A 21,289-nucleotide genomic window follows, 5' to 3' on the forward strand; every position below is an offset into this window, starting at 1 on the left:
GCTATGTCCACACATGTTGTGTTTTTTTACGTCCCAAATCTGCAGCAAATCTTGATCTCAAGGGGCATTTTGTGTATTTTCTTGTTTTTTGTGCTTTTTTGATGTTTATTTTCAGTCTTTTTTTCACTGTCCTTCTGTCTCTATTTATGCATGCACATAAAGTTCTGTTAAAAAATAGAACCCCATTCTATTTTGCCATCAAAAAACGCTGATGAAAATTTTGGTGCGTTTTTGATTCGTTTTTTTTCCCATCCATTACTTCTTATGGGTGAAAAAACGCTGAAAGAAGTGACATACTCAGTTTTCCAAAAATCCAACCAAGGCACAAAATATGCAACAAAAAAACCCCAAAAACATGCGAACAGAGAATTCTGTTTTCTCGTAGACTTTGCTCGTACTGCAAAACAGCTGAAAATTCGCATAAAAATCTGCAGCAAAATGCTGAAAAACCTAACATGTGTGAAAATAGCCTAAGACATAGCAGCACAGAAAGGGGTGCAAATATTTATTTTAAAATGTCGATGAGTGCAGAGAAAAAGGGCTGCGGATAAGGAGGGCAGCACATGAATAGGAAATAAGTTCAGGATAGAAGAAGAGCAGATATACGAGCAGCACCATGAATACACATAGACCTGACATCCAGCCCGTCTTACTGAGAGATACACTGGAGTAGGCTGTGAACTGCATGACAGAGGATCTGAAAATTAATGAAAAAATGAACATTGCACATAGTAGTTACCTTTTGGTTTAATAAAATTACACTAACCCAGGGGAAGACAATTAATTTTCCTGAGGGGGCCATATGACACCTTGAGTATTGTGGAGGGCTGAACCAATAAGTTGAACTTAACTGTGCTCAATATTAATATTATTTTAGATTACTAATTTGTATCACTTCATATTGAGCAGATGTAAGCATGTTGCCTAGTGGCTAGTACTTGTAGATGTTACATTAGGGTTTATTGTAACATATGCTCTTATCAGGAGCAGATAATCAGATCCCTATAATGAACTACTTTTTATAAGGTTTTTAAAAGCAGTAAATTGCACGGCTTCTGTTCTTCAGGCCCTGTTCCTTGACCAACAACCTTCCAACACACACAGTATGATTAGTCCCACAGCGTCCCCACACGGTAAAATGCCCTCACACACCATATGATGCCTTCACTACTCGCCACTCTCTCCCTCTCCAGCGCACTGCTCAGGTCTGAGGCTCCACACTGATCTAGTGATCATTCTCAGTCCCATAGGTTGAATGGTGGAAGAAGGAGTTGAAAGTTCCCTCTTACATCATTGTACTCGCTGGTCTTTGCATACTGAAGATGCAGATACCATTGAAATTAAGACATGGATGGGAAAGGGGGTTGGCTGCAGGATGTGGTCCATGGGCAACTGTTTGAAGCCCTTTTGTTGTCTTGGTCCAAAGGCTGGACAGGAGTAGCCAAAGGGCCAGATGTGACCTGTGGGCCGCAGTTTGCACAGGTCTGAACGAACCTTTTTTTTTCCTCCATGCCAAAGGTGTCCATGGAATTACACATGCAGTGTTTGCATCTCTAGATATTTTTTAAGTTCAAAAATTCACATTGACTATGCTTTTACCAACCTCCTAGCTGATTTATTTCCCTGTCCAGATTGACAAATCTTTGGCTAAGAAACAATTTCTATCTTTGGATTGCAGAACAGATAGTCATTTAATCAAACCATGTGCCCCTCTGCCTTAGAGGAACTTTCACCAATTTTTCATGTTGAACTTGACACGCCATATAATTGTGGCTGCAGAATAGAATAAAAAATATATTTTTTTAAGTTTTGACTCTCCGTTGCGGGAATATTCGCAGTTAACTTTAGTCCCGTCCAATTGGGTGTTATTTGATAGTTCTCTGTAGGGGCGTGTACTTCTGCCTCCTGTATGACACTGACCAATCATAAGCAGGCAGCAGCATAGAAGTGCAGAAGAACCTGTGATGTCATTAGGGTCACATGACCAGAGTCCACAGGTCCTGCCAGCCAGAGTGTGCAGCTGAAATAAGCACTAAAGATGTATTACACAGCACGTGTAGAGCTATTAACTCCAGTTAATATTTCCACAGGTCTGGACCGTGGAGTGTAGAATCATGGTCTCTATTTGAGCAGGCTGATGGATGAGTCTGGCTTTAGTGAATGCCAGGAGAACATTGCCTGACTGCATTGTGCCAACATTGCGTTTTAGGGGTTAGCCTAGGCCCCTTGGTTTTAGTGAAGGGAAATCGTAATGCTTCAGCATACAAATATATTTTGGACAAACTTTGGGAAAGTTTCAGTTTAGGGAAGGCCATTTTTGTTTTAGCCTGACTGTGCTCTGGTGCACATAGCAAGGCATGGTTGTGAGTGAGGTCTTCTTGTAGACCCCCAGCGTCTGACCTCACAAATGCTCTTTTGGATAAATGGGTAAAAATTCCAACAGACTCCTTTGAAATCTTGTAGAAAGCCTTCCCAGAAGTGGAACTTTTTTTTTTTTTTTTGCAACAAAGTATGGACCAGCTCCATATTAATACCTATTGGTTTAGAATAGGATGTCCTAAAAGCTCCTGTATGCACAATGTGTAGATGCCCAAATACATTTGTTCATATAGTGTATGTAATTAAAACGTTCTCGAATTGTACTCGATTTGTAGATAAGGCATAATATCAAGATAGTCTGATACTGGAGCACAGGTCTTAAAGGGGTTGTCACGCCTTAGAGCACAAGTCTGTAGTTACTCTATGTGACTGCAGACATGAATCATCACAACGTGAGTACTGGAGATTCTCTGGTGCCAGAAGCGGGCGGTCATGTGACCGCAAGTATGTGATTTGTGTACTTCAGGGCACTTTCCAACTAGACGTGTCTGACCTCAATGCACTTGCATTTCATGAGGCTGTGCACGTCTAGTCGGCACGTGACTGAATGTGTGTAAATTGCTCCTGGCACTGGAGAATCCTGACAGCGTGCAGTGCATGTGATGTATGGATTCAAAAGTCTGCAGTCACATAGTAACTGCATACCTGTACCCTAAGGCCGGACAACCCTTTTAAAACTTCAGTCTCCATATTAGTCTCTAGAAGACTTTATTCTTTTATACTTGTTTCTGGGCAATCCGTTGCATGTCTATGACCAGATGTTGCGTTTATATATAGATCTTCGTGGCAAACATTTACTTCTGATGACTGCAGAAGTATGTGGGAAAAGTCCGACTCCTTTCAGATGTAGGTTGAGGAAGCGAGTGTTTCTTGTGATATGACTGGTTTGCACATACAGTCATAGTGATCTAACATTGATCCTTTTTCAGATTTACTTGAATTGTTTAAATAAACGTTGTTTTATGTATAGAGAGAAAGTGAGTTATCCAAATGAAAGTATGCTAAAGTTTTTGCAGAGATATTCATCTTGAAATGTACAATTCCCTCATTCTTTTGGGTTATATGGTGGATTTTGCTGTAAACATATGGCTGACACTTACATTTGGAAAAAGTATGTCATGGAAATAACCAGCTCATATTGCTATAATGTAGAAACTGTACATTGAGAGTTGAATACAGGGAAGATGTATAAGATTGAGATTAGTATGTGAATGTCTTTGTAAATGGCCTTTCTCTGCTCCTATTCAGAATATGTATAATTTATCTGAACTTCCAGCCTCACACGACCTTCCTGAGTGAACACAAGGTTTCTGACTCTGTGGTTGGGGAATGCTTTCTATATTGTTGCATATTTTATTAAATATCGTCTACAGGAAAGTGGTCGAGTAATATATCATGAGACTATCATGCCTCTTCTCAATTAACAGTGTTACTTAGGGGAGTAGGAAATGCTGACAGATGCAGGTTTTTTACAGTGTGCAGTCTGCGTTTTGTGTCTACAGCGGCGGATACCGTTGATCTCACAAATGAAGATTTTCTTTTCTTATCTGATCACTAATTTGTAGTGTTATACCTGCAATATGATGATGATGGCAAGTAACCATCCCACAGAACTCTCATTACTGATACAAAGTAACTGTATTTTCAAGTTACTTTTCAGAATAAGCTGTGGTATTGTGTAGATGAAGAATAACTCTTCTCTTTGGCCATTATGTGAATTGTATGCTACATTTCCACCTCTGCAGGCTCTATCTCGTAAAAAGTATTCTCAAGTATAGAAGTTTTCCCCCTTTCTATAGGATAGGTAGGGAATAAGTTCAAGATCATTTTAAGCCTGAACACTGAGACTCCCACGGATCCCAAAAGCCAGGGCTCTTCACTCTTATGAATGAAGCAGAGGTCGATCATGTCACTGCGACTCGATTCATTCTTAATAGGCGTACCGGAGATAGCAGAGTGCTGCACACAGCTAGTCTTCGGGAGTCCCAGTAAGATTGAATGGCGCGGCAGTGCGCATGATCGACCTCCGCTTCATTCATAGAGCCCCTGGTTCTCGGGATTGGTGGGGAGCCTAGTGTTCAGACCCCAGTGATCTTGAAATTATCTACTATCCCATGAATAGGGGATAACTTCTAAACTTGAGAATACCTCTTTAATTTGGTGTATGCCTCCCATGCACATTACAGCACCCAGATAGGGATTCTTGTTCTTCATTCCTTATTTAGCACATAGACACAAGCAGCAGCATGGAGAACAGTATCCAGCAGTACTGAGCAGTGCAGATCTGAATCCAGCTCTGGAGAGAGGTACAAGACTTGTTAAAAATTTCAGGACAATCTTTCTGTTACTCTGCCTGTTTTCTTACTGTGCTATTCCCTCCTCCCCTCTACATATCATAGGAGGTTTAACCTAATACTTCAATACGCTGGCAGTCTTTTTTGTCGTGAGCAAATCATAGTTGAGCATCTTTTTGTTTCTTTTTTTCATCATAAATGATAACTTTTGGAGGCAGCAGGAGGGGAAGAAGTGGCTCATAAGAGAAGAAAAAAAGCAGATTCTCTGATATTTTGCAATGTTTCTTGTAGGCATGTACTATTGATTTATGAAAGGTGTTAAAAGTACAGTTCTCATTTAAGCTCCTAAAATCTGTTTTACAAGGTGTAAGGCTGGAAGGGAACACAATAGGATTTGGAACTTTAACCTTTTCATTCATAGAGCAATGTTTTCATTTTTTTCCTCCCTTTTTGAAAGAGCAATACTTAGATTTTTCACAGGAGTACTATGCTGGCAGCCATGGGGACCTTAAGTAGGTGACAAGCTGCAATACTAATTCATCAGCGCCTCGCGATCACATTGCATAGGGCTGATGGGAGCCAACGGTGATGTCTCCATTTAATTACCGCTGTCAGTGATTGATGGACTATTGATGAGATGTGAAGTCTCGTCACCCCCCTTTAAAGCTGTTATCCCGGATTTTTATCACAGTTTAGCAGATTGAGCTAAGAGCTTACAGACAGGTAGCTGCTAACTATATGCTCCTGCTGATGTCACGATAACAGAGCAGCGCCTTCTCTTCTGTTTTGTCCATGGAGCGTCACTGCTGATGTCACGATGACAGAGCAGCGTCTTCTCTTCTGCTTTGTACATGGGGGCGTCACTGCTGATGTCACGATGACAGAGCAGCGCCTTCTCTTCTGCTTTGTCCATGGGGGCGTCACTGCTGATGTCACGATGACAGAGCAGCGTCTTCTCTTCTGCTTTGTACATGGGGGCGTCACTGCTGATGTCACGATGACAGAGCAGCATCTTCTCTTCTGCTTTGTACATGGGGGCGTCACTGCTGATGTCACGATAACAGAGCAGCGTCTTCTCTTCTGCTTTGTACATGGGGGCGTCACTGCTGATGTCACGATGACAGAGCAGCATCTTCTCTTCTGCTTTGTACATGGGGGCGTCACTGCTGATGTCACGATAACAGAGCAGCGTCTTCTCTTCTGCTTTGTACATGGGGGCGTCACTGCTGATGTCACGATGACAGAGCAGCGTCTTCTCTTCTGCTTTGTACATTGGGGTGTCACTGCTGATGTCACGATGACAGAGCAGCGTCTTCTGCTTTGTATATCGGGGTGTCACTGCTGATGTGATACTGATTGACAGTCTACTCTCTGCTACCTAACTGCGAGGAGCCGGCTGTCAATTAGCGTGACACCCCGTCGACAGAGCGGAAGAGAAGGTGCTGCTCTATTGACGAGAGGTGAAATGAAGCAGGGGGATAGCTGTAAGAGATGCAGAACAGGAAACTAGTTAGCAACTACCTGCTGGTATTTTCTTAGCCCTTGGATGAGTCTTGGATGATCCCTTTAAATTTATATGATTTCATTGTTGCACTAAAATGTGAACGATTCTTGTAGCTTTGTGCAGTTTTTTGTGTGTATTTAATAATCAAGAAATCTGTGTGAAATCCACCCACAAAACCCATCCCATTGTTTAGAATGGGATATCCATGTTGCATTTTAAACTTTGCATTTTTCTACCACCACATTGCAGCGATAAGTGAATTGCCACTTATTACATTTGTGTATGCATGGTGTCTGCCTGGAAAGCAGGGCGAGTGGCCATAGATAAGCCGCAGCTCAAACTGCACATCCACTGCAAAAAAAATAAATGCCAATCTTGGATTTCCTCCCTGACACTTTTATTCTTTCCAAATGAACAATCCCCTGTGTGAACGTTGCCTTGTATTTCAGGTTTTCTTTTAGTTCTGGGTTCTTTTTTTTTTCTCTTTATAGAAATGTGTGAATGCAGGTGTTAGATGAGTAATCCCAGGAGGTGTAGTATGCAGGGTGCAGTTATATGTAACTAATGCCTTGCTCTTAAATGGGGTATATGGATTAAAGAATCATTTTACCCAACAGTATATTGACTTCTAGGTCAAAATATACATATACAGTACCAGACAAAACTTTGAACACACCTCTTCATGCAATGGTTTTCCTTGTACTTGTTGGAATGTGCACATTGTAGATTCAGACTGAAGGCAGCAAAACCACGAAGGTACACATATGGAGATAAGGAATTAAGAAAAAAGTGTGAAACAAACCAAAATGTGTTATACCTTAGATTCCTCAATGCACCCCCCTTTATCCTCCGATGACAGCTTTTCGTCCCCTTGGTATTCTCTAAAGTATCTTCATCAGGTAGTCACCTGGAATGGCTTTCCAACGGTCTTGAAGGAGTTCCCAGATGTGCTGAGCATTTGTTGGCTGCTTTCTCCTCTCTCTGTGGTCCATCTCATCCCAACCCAGCTCACTTTAGTTGAGTTTGGATGTTTCCGGAGACCATGTCATCTGGTGCAGCACTCCATCACCCATAGCCCTTACATAGCCTGGAGGAGGTGTGCTTTGGGTCATTGTCTTGTTGATAACCCTTTGGGATGGCATGTTGCAGAATGCTGTGGTGGCCACGCTGGGCAAGAGTGCCTTGAATTTGGACATAGACATTCTGTCTGTCGTTTTAATCTCTTGTTGATCAAAGGTCCTTAATGACCTAGGTACTTTCTAAAAATTGTTTCTCCAAGTGGTGGTTTAATGATTTTAATTTATTTCTAAAGCAAACAAAATTATTTTTGCAGCAATTTTTTTAATTTTTATTTGTGACATTGTTACCATGTCCCATAGCGGCAGGGAGTTGCAGCTTCCTCTTTCCTCTAAATAACACTACTACAAATGCTGGAAAATAGAAGACAGAAGTGATTATGAAATGCTCTTGTCATCTTGTGATCTGGAATAGCCAGGGACTCTGCATCTCCTGCTGTATAGCAACAGCTTTAATCCTGAGCAGTACAATTACCATGGCCCGGTACTGAAAGGCATTTTATGTGATAACCTTGAGTCTTTGTGATCATCTTTCTTTTGTTCTTCTAAAAGCCTGTTATTTGTTCATCTTGGTCGAAAAAGTTTGTTGCAGAAATATTCAAGGCTTTGTTCACACTTGTAACCAGGTCCATTGTACAATTATTGTGATATTTGGCTAATATTAATTACCTTTATAAAGAATACCACTAATTCATAGTTATATGTATTCATGAATAGCTAAGAGGAAAGTGTAGCAAGATGTGCCGAATTTACCATTATGTGGGTGCTTTTCTTGTATAGATTTTTCTGTATCTTGTCTAGCTTTCACACCACACTAGTAAGTCTGATTTTATTGTTATGTGTATGTATGTGTATATATATATATATATATATATAATGTATATATATATACGTACATACAATACATTTTTTTTTGTTCCATTGCCTTTATAATAGAACAGAAAATTGTTCCAGCATCAGGATATTTAAAAACTTGTAGTTTATTCGGGAAAAAAAAATCCATTAAAAAAATCACCATAAGTCACAACCATCCAGTATATTATAGTGGCAAACGCGTTTCAGACTGTGCGTCTTTAATCATTGCATAATGCTTTAATCAATTTTCACATTTCATCTACTCTGATGCCAGAATCACAGCAGGTTGCCTTTTTCTATCCTGTCAAAAAAGAAGTAGTTTATGGTTTTATCATTGAAGGGGAATATTAAATTAAAAAATGACCGCTCTAATTAGATACATTTATTTGCATTTTGCAGTGAGAAATAAGTATTTGATTCCTCTGGCAAACAACACTTAATACTTGGTGGCAAAACCCTTGTTGGCAAGCACAGCAGTCAGACATTGTAGTTGATGATGAGGTTTGCGCACATGTCAGGAGGAATTTTGGTCCACTCCTCTTTGCAGATCATCTCTAAATCATTCAGATGTTGAGGCTGTCGCTTGGCAACTCAGAGCTTCAACTCCCTCCATAAGTTTTCTATGGGATTAAGGTCTGGAGACTGGCTAGGCCACTTCATGACCTTAATGTGCTTCTTTTTGAGCCACTCCTTTGTTGCCTTGGCTGTATGTTTTGGGTAATTGTCTTGCTGGAAGACCCAGCCATGACCCGTTTTTAATGTCCTGGTGGAGGGAAGGAGTTAGTCATTTTACAGTACATGGCTCCATCCATTCTCCCATTGATGCGGTGCAGTAGTCCTGTGCCCTTAGGAGAGAAACACCCGCAAAACATAATGTTTCCACCTCCATGCTTGACAGTGGGCGCGGTGTTCTTTGGGTCATAGGCAGCATTTCCCTTCCTCCAAACACGGCAAGTTGAGTTAATGCCAAAGAGCTCAATTTTTGTCTCATCTAACCACAGCAGCTTCTCCCAATAACTCACAGAATCATCCAGATGTTCATTGGCAAACTTCAGACGGGCCTGCACATGTGCCTTCTTGAGTAGGGGGACCTTGCGGGCACTGCAGGATTTTAAACCTTTAAGGCGTAATGTGTTACCAATGGTTTTCTTGGTGACTGGGGTCCCAGCTGCCTTGACATCATTAACAAGTTCCCCCCATGTAGTTTTAGGCTGATCTCTCACCTTCCTCATGATCAAGGATACCCCACGAGGTGAGACTTTGCATGGTGCCCCAGGTCGATGTCGATTGACAGTCATTTTGTATTTCTTCCATTTTTCTTACTATTGCACCAACAGTTGTCTCCTTCTCACCCAGCGTCTTACTTATGGTTTTGTAGCCCATTCCAGCTTTGTGCAGGTCTTTGATCTTGTCCTGACATCATTAGAAAGCTCTTTGTTCTTGCCCATGTTGTAGAGGTTAGAATCTGACTGATTAATTGAGTCTGTGGACAGGAGTCTTTTATACAGGTGACTATGTAAGACAGCTGTCTTTAATGCAGGTAACGAGTTGATTAGGAGCATCTAACTGGTCTGTAGGAGCCAGAACTCATAATGGTTTGTAGGGGATCAAATACTTATTTCTCACTGCAAAATGCAAATAATTTTATCTAATTTATACAATGTGATTTTCTTGATTTTTTTTTGGATATTCTATCTCTCAATGTTAAAATTGACCTACCCTTAAAATTATAGACTGTTCATGTCTTTGTCAGTGGGCAAACTTACAAAAACAGCAAGGGATCAAAGAATTATTTCCTTCACTGTATCAGGGTGCCTGTATTTTTGACTTTAACAATCCTGTTCCAGCCTGAGCTTTTGTTGCCTGAAAGGGAGACAGAAACCCAAATAAAGGCTGTGAAAACAATGGTTATCGGACCACTTTAGAAAACTGTATACAGCCTGGGGAAGATTCAATGACAATTGCAGAAAACCCCAGATAAGATTATTTGTTGTCACACATTTGCATTCCTGTTTGATGTTTTATTATTCAGAAACCTTCAGAAAATTTCTGCAGCATTTCTGCATCTCCCTGGCAGAAAAATCACATGCGGATTGTACATGCGTTTTTTCCTGCCAAATACATGCAGATTTGAAGCGTTTTCACATGCGTTTCCGCATGCGGATTGACAAGTGCTTTCCAGGCGATTTTAGCATCACTTGGAAAGTGCTTGACAACTAACAGCATGGATTTATATAGTGTGACCGAAAGAATGTTTAAAAATAAAAAAATAAACCAATACTTACCTTCCGATGGCCCAGGGTGTGTAGCTGCGCTCGTTCCTGGCTGCTGGGATACCTCGGGACACTGCACTGAAGGGCCTGCGGTCACATGACTGTGACGTCAGCGCAGGTCCTTAAGTCTTCTGGCAAGCACAGGGAAAGAGACCGGGGGCCGTCGGAAGGTGAATATAATCTTTATTTTTTATTTTATTCTTTTTTTTTTACAGGTACAATGGTACCCAGGTCTGGATGAGAGTCTCCTCTCCTCCAGACCTGGGTACCATCCGCACATTGAAACGCATATAGAATCCGTGAGTACAAATGTACGGACACGGATTATATGCGTCTCAATGCAAGTCAATGGCGGCGATTACGCCGCGCTTCCGCAAAATTAATGGACATGCTGCGGATTTTTGAGCGCAGCATAAACGCTGCGGAAAAATCCGCAGCATGGGCATTGACAGTGCGGCTTGTCATTGGGGACCATGGGGGGCGGATTACTAAGCGTTTCCCAAGCGTTTACACTGCGGAAATTCCGCAGCATAAACGCTTGAAAAACGCATCGTGGGCACACAGCCTAATACAAGACAGCATGTGACATTTTTGGGGTGAGAGCATTTATCATGGGAGTAGAACATCAAAAAGGTGTAAAAATACTAGATCCATTTTACAGCGGACTTTCTGGTTTTATCACGGTTTCTGTACTTTTACTTAAAGAATGAAAAATAAAGCTGCATGCTGTAATAATTTGTCCGATAGGGTACCGTATTTATGTCTGGAAGCCTGGTTTTGGAGACGTACTTATGTCCAGGAGCCTGGTTCTGGCGACGCGCTTATATCCGGGAGCCTGGTTCTGGCGACGCGCTTATGTCCGGGAGCCTGGTTCTGGCGACGCGCTTATGTCCGGGAGCCTGGTTCTGGCGACGCGCTTATGTCCGGGAGCCTGGTTCTGGCGACGCGCTTATGTCCGGGAGCCTGGTTCTGGCGACGCGCTTATGTCCGGGAGCCTGGTTCTGGCGACACGCTTATGTCCGGGAGCCTGGTTCTGGTACTGTTTGTGTCAAATTCTGTATTAGTACAGGTAATGCTAAAGTTTTTTTCTGGAGTGGAGTCTAACTGAATGGACTGTACAGGCCCTATGTTTGTCTTTGAAAGAACTATTACACCTCCATACAAAGCATATAAATTGTTGGAATGATATTCTCAGCTTTCATGGAATTTCAAGGACAAGTGTGTGGGGAAAAACATTTAATTTAGTTTAACCATGCTATGATCTGCATGTTTTGGGAACTTTACAACAAGAGGTCTTTTTTTATCAAATGTTTATAGACAGAGAGGAATGTGACTGTCCGCCTTTTGCTTTTTGTCTCTTCAGAGAAGTTGAATAATGTTACTGATGGGCTCTGTTCACATCAGGTCCAGGGTATTCACTACTTGTATGTTGAAGCTGGTGAGTGACAAGCCAAAATGTGAGCTGTAGCTGGGAGAGAGACAAGCCTGAGTCTCTCTCTGAATGGAGACTGCATGGGTCAGCTAGGAAAGCTGAGCAGTCTGTGTGTTGGAGCTGCAGAGTAACGTGTGGAAGCTGCACTTTAGTGTATTTTATTTACCATGGCATTGCTTATCATATTATATGTATATCCACAATCACGTTTGTGGTTCTAGTGCTTTTCCCATTGGAGCCATCGTGGTATGGGACAAAGCCACCAAGGAGATCTGGCTCTAATATGTGGTCACTTATAACCATAGCTGCCCTGTACAACAAGTCATATTTGAACTTAATTTCTAAAAATATATGATGTTGTCATGTTATTGACTCTAGTGTTTTTTTTCCATTTTTATTAAAAGATGCCTTGAATGATTTTATCAAGTGAAGATGGCGCACGCCTGTTAGTTTTAGCTTTAATCTGTGATAATGGAGTGATATAAGGGCTGACCTTATGACTACATTTTAATTTAATACTGTAGAGTGTTCAAATGTACTTGGATTATGAATCGAGATGTTTTCTTATCTCCGCAAGATAATCATGGGCCAGACGGGCAAAAAATCTGAGAAAGGACCAATATGCTGGAGGAAGCGGGTGAAATCCGAGTACATGCGTCTGCGGCAGCTCAAGCGGTTCAGACGAGCGGATGAAGTAAAGGTACATAGATAAGCCCTGGATTGTGCTTTATATGAGGTTTCATGAGGGAATATCGCCTCGTTCACCTCCTGCTAGAAGCATACTGGTTGTATGATATTACAAATCAGCGGAATGGAAACTGCCATTAACTTCTATCTTTAATTACAAGGAAAACAAATATCTGGTCCTTTGGTGTTTTCCTTCTAGACCCGATGATATATTTCTGGCCCAGAATATATTCCGAGATATGTATATTATCCAGCTGGAATTATACTTGGGCATTCACATGTGGCTCAACTCACGAGGAACCCATAGAAGTGATTATAAAACTGAATATAAAGGATGCAATTCCTTTGTGAACCCACCGCAGCAAACTCTCCGTGGAATCTGCAGTGGTAATGCTGCTGCTTTTCTGCTGTGGAATTGGTGCGGTAAAAGTAGCACGTTGCACCCTTCAGTTGTAAAGGGTCAAATATGCACTGACATCCATAGGGAATGTAGTCTAAAGGGGCTGTCTAATTAATTATCTCTAGGGAGGATGACAGCATTCTTGTCCTACACACTGATCCCACCTAACTTTTATTGCTGGTCATAAATATAGAGGTAGTCATGGGACACCTCTCACTGTTTGCAATGCAATCTGATGCAGCACTAGTATGAAGTCTGTGGGTCTGCTGTGCTACATGTGAAATTGATCTTTAACACCCCATCCACATGTATTATACTGTAAATTGCTGCTATTTTTGAGTGCAAGATCCAGACTGAATATCTGCAGCTTGTGAATGCACCCTAAGGCTATGATCACACATCGCGTTTTTACTGCAAAAAATGCTGCATTTTATAGTACCAGCAAAGTGAATGAAATTTCTGATATCTCATGAACACACTGCTATTTTTTCCTTGCAGATTTAAAACCGTTTCAGATCCGCAGCATGGCAATCCTTTAAGCCTTTTTGCCGCGTTTTTCACCCAATTTAATGAATGGGAAAAAATGACCTCAAAATACATGTATTTTAAGCAGCTATTTTTCTGCCAACACATCAGTATCTGCAGCAGTTTTCTCTGCTGCAGATCCTGAACGCGTACACATACCCCAACTCTACAGTACAAAGCATAGAACGGTTATGGTCAATCCTTGGTTATCACATGGTAGGGTAATGATCTTTAAAACATTTCTTTCAGGATCTCTTTGTGGTCCATGGATGATCACATCATTGTTTACATCCAACGGCTTAAAACCCATCCAGACCTAGTGTTAGGCCACTTTCACACAGGAGTATTTGATTAGTATTTTGCATAAGTATTTAATAGCTAAAACTAGGGGTGGACCCAATATGGAGAGAGACGCTATTGGAAATACAAAAGTGGAAGTATGTTGAACCCACGTGACACATTTTTGTGTATTAATTTCTGGTTCTGAATTGGTTCTGTATTTCCAGGGCATGTTTAATTCTAATCGTCAAAAAATTCTAGAACGAACTGAGATTTTAAACCAGGAATGGAAACAACGAAGAATCCAGCCTGTCCACATTATGACCTCTGTCAGCTCTCTGCGAGGGACTCGAGAGGTAAGAACTAGAGGATTTATTACGATCACTGTACAATGAAAATTCTGCATGTACAACTTTCTCTGAAACGATCTGGTGTTTCAGAGAAAATAGAGTTTGAAGAGCTGGCTGACCATGGAACTTAAACTAGCCTGGCGCTGTGCCTAGACGGCTTTTCCATGCGCCGTTCCATGTGAGTGACGGCTCCATAAGTACGCTCAGGGGAGAGACCTGTCAGTCAACTAGATTATGGTGGCAGGAGAAGCTGGCTGGGGGAGGCGCCAGACTAGTCCCATATTTGCCTATGGTCCCCAATCGGATCTTCAAAATATACATTCTCTGAAACGCATGAATCTTTCAGAAAAAAATATACAGTATCTCACAAAAGTGATTCCTCCCCCCTCACATTTTGGTAAATATTTTATTATATATTTTCATGGAACAACACAGAAGATATGACACTTTGATACAATGTAAAGTAGTCCGTATACAGCTTGTATAACAGTGTACATTAGGTGTGCCCTCTAAATAACTCAACACACAGCCATTAATGTCTAAACCGCTGGCAACAAAAGTGAGTAAACACCTAAGTGAAGATGGCCAAATTGTGCCCAAAGTTCCAATATTTGGTATGGCCACCATTACAAGCACTGCCTTAACTCTCTTGGGCATGGAGTTCACTAGAGCTTCACAGGTTGACACTCCATGACAACATCACAGAGCTGCTCTCCTCCACCTTCCATTTGAGGATGCCCCACAGATGCTTAATAAAGTTTATGTCTGGAGACATGCTTTCCAGCACCTTTACTCTCCGTTTCTTTAGCAAGGCTGTGGCAGTCTTGGAGGTGTGTTTGGGGTCGTTATCATGTTGGACTTTCTGCCCTGTGGCCCAGTTTCTGAAGGATTGGGATCATGCTCTGCTTCAGTATTTCACAGTACGTGTTGCCATTTATGGTTCCCTCAATAAATTGTAGCTCCCCACAGTCGCGAGTACTCATACAGACCCAAACCATGACATTTCCACCACCATGCTTGACCGTAGGCAAGACACACTTATCTTTTGTACTCCTCACCTGGTTGCTGCCACACACGCTTGTCACCATCTGAACCATACTGTAACCAAACTTGACACCATCTGAACCAAAAGTAACTTCAGACTTCTGAATCCTAACAACGTGTGCCTTGCACGCTGTAGGGATCCTCCGGTGGCGAGAGCGGGCTGTCATGTAAGCACAAGTATGTGATTTGCATTATTCTGGACACATTCCAACTAGACATGCAATGCCTTGCTCAGTTCAGTTGTACTGAGTGACATTGCACACTTCTAGTCAGAATGTTTCCGGAAGGATGTAAATCACATACTTGCGTTCACGTGACAACCCCCTCTCACCACTGACACCGGAAGATTCAGAAACCTCCATAATTGTATCTTTTTATGTTGGATCATTGTGCTCACTATTAGTACTCCAATAAAACCACAAATAATGTAATCTTGGAGAAAACTAGCCCCTGACCCACTTCTATTGGCTAAATTCCTCCTCTGATGTAAGCTGCTTTTCCAGCTCTATAGAGAGTAGTATCTCACTTTATTCTCGGACGTATTTTTATCAGCACAATGTTTTCTTATTTAGGTTTTGAGAACAAGTTTTCCTTTTTATTTGTTTTACCTGCCTTCGCTCAGATAGCTGCATTCTTTGTATAACTAGGATATATTTGCATCAGTTACAAGATAGGCAGTGCAAAGCCAGCAACAGGTCAGTTATTTGTTATGTAGAACGGGACTAGAGGTATGAGCTGAAAATCGACATCCATAGGCGCACCGATTATTCTTTGATTAAGTACATCTCTTAATAAAACAGAAATGGCCTATAATCAAGTTCTCTGTTAAATGTATTTTTTCTTTTAGGTGTGTGCATATAGGTAGATATCGATTTATTTATTTTTTCATTTGATATGTCACTCTTAAGATAAAAACCAAGGAAATACAGCTACACACTGAAATGCTAGGATATGCAAACACTGAATATATGAAATTGGAACTGCATTACTGCTATAGAAAATGTTAAAAAAATGAAGGAACTCAGCGCACAAATTGGCCAATTCATGAGAGCCCATCAGCTGCGACAAGACACCCCTTTGATGAGACCCTAACCTTGTTTGCCTCTTTCGGGCTGAAAGCCTACAAATGTAATGCCTTTCAGGATCCAGCTCTAATTGAAAAGTCCTTAGGCCAGAGCTGGGCAAAGTGCAGCCAACGTGCCTCATCCAGCCCTCTGGCTGTTCCAGGGTGGACCGAGACATCCGAAAGGCTGAAAACAGCGGTTCACCGGCCACACCGTGCCTGCCGCCCATCTGCTGCTTCCCAATGTTACCGCTATCCACATTCTCAGGGTGTAGATAGCGGTAAGTACATTGGTGGAGGACAGAGCCGCCAGCACCTTCCACCAATCATCGTGTGACTGAGACCGCAGACGAGGTGAATTAATTACATCGTGTCGGTTGTGCAGAGAGTCAGTGTACGCAAGACCTGAGCAGAGTGCTGGGGGAACGAGGCATCAGTGTGTGTGTTTTTTATTTTTCCATGTGTATGGGATGTTTGCATGTATATAGGAGGGCTATGTGGGGGCTCATAGGGTATATACGGGGCTATGTGAGGGCTCATATTGTATATAGAGAGGCAGTGTGGGGGCTCACTGTATATAAGGGCTTATACTGTATATAGGGGGGCTGTGTGGGGGCTCGTACAGTATATAGGGGGTGTTGGCATACTTAATTCTGCTCAATATTAAGTGATGCAATTAATATTCATCTAAAATAATAATTATTTAATAATATTGAGCAGAATTAATTTCAGCCAATTGGTTCGGCCTCCACAACAGTCACTGTCTCTCATGTGGCCCCTAGGGAATATTAATTGAACACCCTTGCCTTAGGCTGATTGTTGTCTATGGTCAATATGGCTGCTGTAAATTTAAATTGCTTTAAAAAAATATATTTCTTGTGTAAATAATTGAAATGATATAGGTAATGCATATAAATAAAACACATACAATGCTAATTTTATCTTCCTCCATCCCAATGGTCCCCTCTGGTCCCACAGCGATGGTGCCTCATCCATCACTCAAATGCTGTAGCAAATCACATGCGTGGGATAAAGGAACAAAACAACCGATTCTCCTCTGTTTTATCCCCTGCTGTTTGCTTCTTTGGGTGCAGCAACAACGTGTCCGTCTACAGATGTGACTGCTGCAGCCAAACACTGGCCTCAAAGTTCCTGTGCTGTATACCATGGAGTCCAGTGATTAACGCAGCGGTCAGTAGATGACACATCTTGCTGCAGCCAAGTAAAAAAGGACTTTACGATTTTCATAATTTCTGAAAACCTTTGCAAACACTGTAGCAAAATATTGTAACATATATCCTTTAAGAATCACTGTATAAGTCACAATATGTTTTGAGTTTAAAGTTGTGCTTTTTGTTATTTTTACACTTATATTGTCTGTTTTAATATTTCAGTGCTCTGTGACTTGTGATTTTGACTTTCCGAAACAAGTCATACCTCTTAAAACACTCAATGCTGTAGCCTCTGTGCCTATCATGTATTCCTGGTCGCCTCTACAACAAAATTTTATGGTAAGTTGCATGTAGAATATCTGTGTTTCTCAAAAGTATCTTGTTTTAGATTTCCCCCAAGGTAAAATGGTATCATCTATGTAAGACTTCTGTAGTAGTATGAAGATGACGTAAAATTACAGTACCCATTGTGATACCTATAAAACACATACAAAAATCAGTGCATAAAAAAAACTGTGGGCGAGTGCGATCCTTAGCGTATTCACAGGGTGGGTTTGTGACCTTATTTAAAACTGGAACCATGGATGCACAGTAACAGCTAAATGTTATAAATTTGTTAATACTAGAGATGAGCAAATTTGTTGAAATGGATGGAATTTAATTCTCAATTTTTTCCAAAAATTCATATACTCCAGTATACAGAATTTTTTTTTTTTTTTTTTTGCAGATCGTTTAGTTTGATTTAAATAATATGGCATCTAGCTGCAGCCTCCATTTTGAACCGTAGAGTGGTTCCAAAAAGTAAAAAAACCTCATCCCCCACCCACTTCATAACACTTGCCTGTTCCACTGTCCCCGCATCCGTCCTTCCAGTCCTCCTTGCCTCTTGATTTTCGCCTTCCACCATTGAGGCATACGTTGTCACCGTCGTATATCCCCAGCGGTTCTGACTAGGCCTCAGGAACACATGGTGTTACATCCAAAGCCGCATCAACTTTGTGCAGAGAAGTTTGAGTACAAGTCCCAGCGCCAAGTGAGCAAGGCCAAAAATGTGTGCAATGGAGGATGGTGAAAAGAAGAGGCACGGAGGACTGGATGGTAGGCTGCGGGGGTGGCGGGACAGGTGATCGGTGAGGTGAGTACATATACTAATATTATACACTGCTCAAAAAAATAAAGGGAACACTTAAACAACAGAATATAACTCCAAGTAAATCAAACTTCTGTGAAATCAAACTGTCCACTTAGGAAGCAACACTGATTGACAATCAATTTCACATGCTGTTGTGCAAATGGAATAGACAATAGATGGAAATTATTGGCAATTATCAAGACACCCTCAATAAAGGAGTGGTTCTGCAGGTGGGGACCACAAACCACATCTCAGTACCAATGCTTTCTGGCTGATGTTTTGGTCACTATTGAATGTTGGTTGTGCTTTCACACTCGTGGTAGCATGAGACGGACTCTACAACCCACAGAAGTTGCTCAGGTAGTGCAGCTCATCCAGGATGGCACATCAATGCGAGCTGTGGCAAGAAGGTTTGCTGTGTCTGTCAGCGTAGTGTCCAGAGGCTGGAGGCGCTACCAGGAGACAGGCCAGTACACCAGGAGAAGTGGAGGGGGCCATAGGAGGGCAACAACTCAGCAGCAGGACCGCTACCTCCGTCTTTGTGCAAGGACGAACAGGAGGAGCACTGCCAGAGCCCTGCAAAATGACCTCCAGCAGGCCACAAATATGCATGTGCCTACACAAACGGTTAGAAACCGACTCCATGAGGGTGGTATGAGGGCCCGACGTCCACAGATGGGGGTTGTGCTCACAGCCCAACACCGTGCAGAACGCTTGGCATTTGCCACAGATCACCAGGATTGGCAAAGTCGCCACTGGCGCCCTGTGCTCTTCACAGATGAAAGCAGGTTCACACTGAGCACATGTGACAGACGTGACAGAGTCTGGAGACGCCGTGGAGAGCGATCTGCTGCCTGCAACATCCTTCAGCATGACCGGTTTGGCAGTGGGTCAGTAATGATCTGGGGTGGCATTTCTTTGGAGGGCTGCACAGTCCTCCATGTGCTCGCCAGAGGTAGCCTGACTGCCATTAGGTACCGAGATGAGATCCTCAGAACCCTTGTGAGACCATATGCTGGTGCGGTTGGCCCTGGGTTCCTCCTAATGCAGGACAATGCCAGACCTCATGTGGCTGGAGTGTGTCAGCAGTTCCTGCAAGATGAGGGCATTGAAGCTATGGACTGGCCCGTACGTTCCCCAGACCTGAATCCGATTGAGCACATCTGGGACATCATGTCTCACTCCATCCACCAATGTCACGTTGCACCACAGACTGTCCAGGAGTTGGCGGATGCTTTAGTCCAGGTCTGGGAGGAGATCCCACAGGAGATCATCCACAACCTCATTAGGAGCATGCCCAGGCGTTGTAGGGAGGTCATACAGGCACGTGGAGGCCACACACAATACTGAGCCTCATTTTTACTTGTTTTAAGGACATTACATCAAAGTTGGATTACCCTGTAGTGTGTTTTTCCATTTTAATTTTGGGGGTGACTCCAAATCCAGGCCTCCATTGGTTAATAAATTTGATTTCCATTGATGATTTTTGTGTGATTTTGTTGTCAGCACATTCAACTTTGTACAGAACAAAGTATTCAATAAGAATATTTCATTCATTCAGATCTAGGTTGTGTTAATTGAGTGTTCCATTTATTTTTTTGAGCAGTGTATATACAGCATCCTCTTGAATATTAAGCTCTGGGGTCTGAGAGCCCCCAGAGCATATATAGGGAACATTCAGTGTGCGGCGATTAACTTCAAAACAGGATGGCAGACTCTCTAATTCATACTGCTTATCTTTCCTCTTGCATATACTTTTGTTCATTTTATTTTATTTTTTTCAGGTAGAAGATGAGACGGTGCTACATAACATTCCTTATATGGGAGATGAGGTATTGGATCAAGATGGCACTTTTATTGAAGAATTAATTAAGAATTATGATGGAAAGGTTCATGGAGACAGGGGTAAGATATTTAGCAAATGAGATGGCTGATTTGACTGTTAACCTCCTCATTTAAGAGGATTGGCTCTCAGTTGTATACCTGGATATTGATGAGCTACAGTACTGTGCAAAAAATGCTGCACCATAAGAGCTTTCAAAAATAGAAGTGTTAATAGTTTATTTTTATCAATTATCAAAATGCAAAGTGAATAAACAAAAGGGAAATATAAATCACATCAATATTTGGTGTAACTATTTTTTGCTTTCAAAACAATATTGATTCTTCTAGGTACACTTGCACACGGTTTTTGTAGTAACTCGACAGGGAGTTTGTTCCAAACATCTTGGAGCACTAACCACAGATCTTCTGTGGATGTCGCTTGTGCAAATCCTTCTGTCTCTTCATGTAATCTCATGCATACTCAACTATGTTAAGATCAGGTCTTTGTGCGGCCATATCATCACACCCAGGACTCCTTTTTTTTGTTGTTCTTTACACTGATGATAGTTGTTAGTGACATTGGCTCCACAGCGACCCCAAACATATAGCTAATCAGATGCCTCCCTTATGGTATTACTTGATTGATAAGCATCGGCCTTTATTTCTCAGCATTGAGGCAATCCTGACCAACTCTCCTACTCCATTTGCTGAAATGTAGCCCTAAGGCTATGTGCCCACGTTGCGGAACTGAAGCATATTTTTTACGCTTCTCCCTGGCGGGAAAATCGCATGCGGATTTTACATGCGGTTTTCCCGCCAGGTAGAAGCGTTTGTGAGGCGTCTTTGCATCTTCTTTGCATGCATTTCCGCATGCGGGTTATCAAGCACTTCTCCAAGTGATTTAAGCATCACTTGGAAAGTGCTTGACAACTTGTTCACACTATATAAATCCATGCAACCGGCATGGATTTATATAGTGTGACCAAGTAATAGTTAAAAA

General features: G+C 41.9%; 1 protein-coding gene across 4 annotated transcripts in view; it reads left to right on the top strand.

Moving 5' to 3' along the window:
* Nucleotides 1–21,289, top strand: part of EZH2 (enhancer of zeste 2 polycomb repressive complex 2 subunit) — a 57,278-nt gene that overhangs the window by 11,051 nt on the left and 24,938 nt on the right. For all 4 annotated transcript variants that reach the window (XM_073678174.1, XM_073678172.1, XM_073678173.1 and 1 more), the window contains exons 2-5: nucleotides 12,391–12,513; nucleotides 13,932–14,060; nucleotides 17,556–17,672; nucleotides 20,250–20,370. In XM_073678174.1, coding sequence (XP_073534275.1) covers nucleotides 12,397–12,513; nucleotides 13,932–14,060; nucleotides 17,556–17,672; nucleotides 20,250–20,370 — 484 coding nt within the window. In that variant the 5' untranslated portion in view covers nucleotides 12,391–12,396. The remainder of the gene's footprint in view (nucleotides 1–12,390; nucleotides 12,514–13,931; nucleotides 14,061–17,555; nucleotides 17,673–20,249; nucleotides 20,371–21,289) is intronic.

Source organism: Phyllobates terribilis, unplaced genomic scaffold (genome assembly GCF_046119375.1).
Source record: "Phyllobates terribilis strain yellow unplaced genomic scaffold, ASM4611937v1 Scaffold_4__5_contigs__length_816908805, whole genome shotgun sequence".
Lineage (NCBI taxonomy): Eukaryota > Metazoa > Chordata > Amphibia > Anura > Dendrobatidae > Phyllobates > Phyllobates terribilis.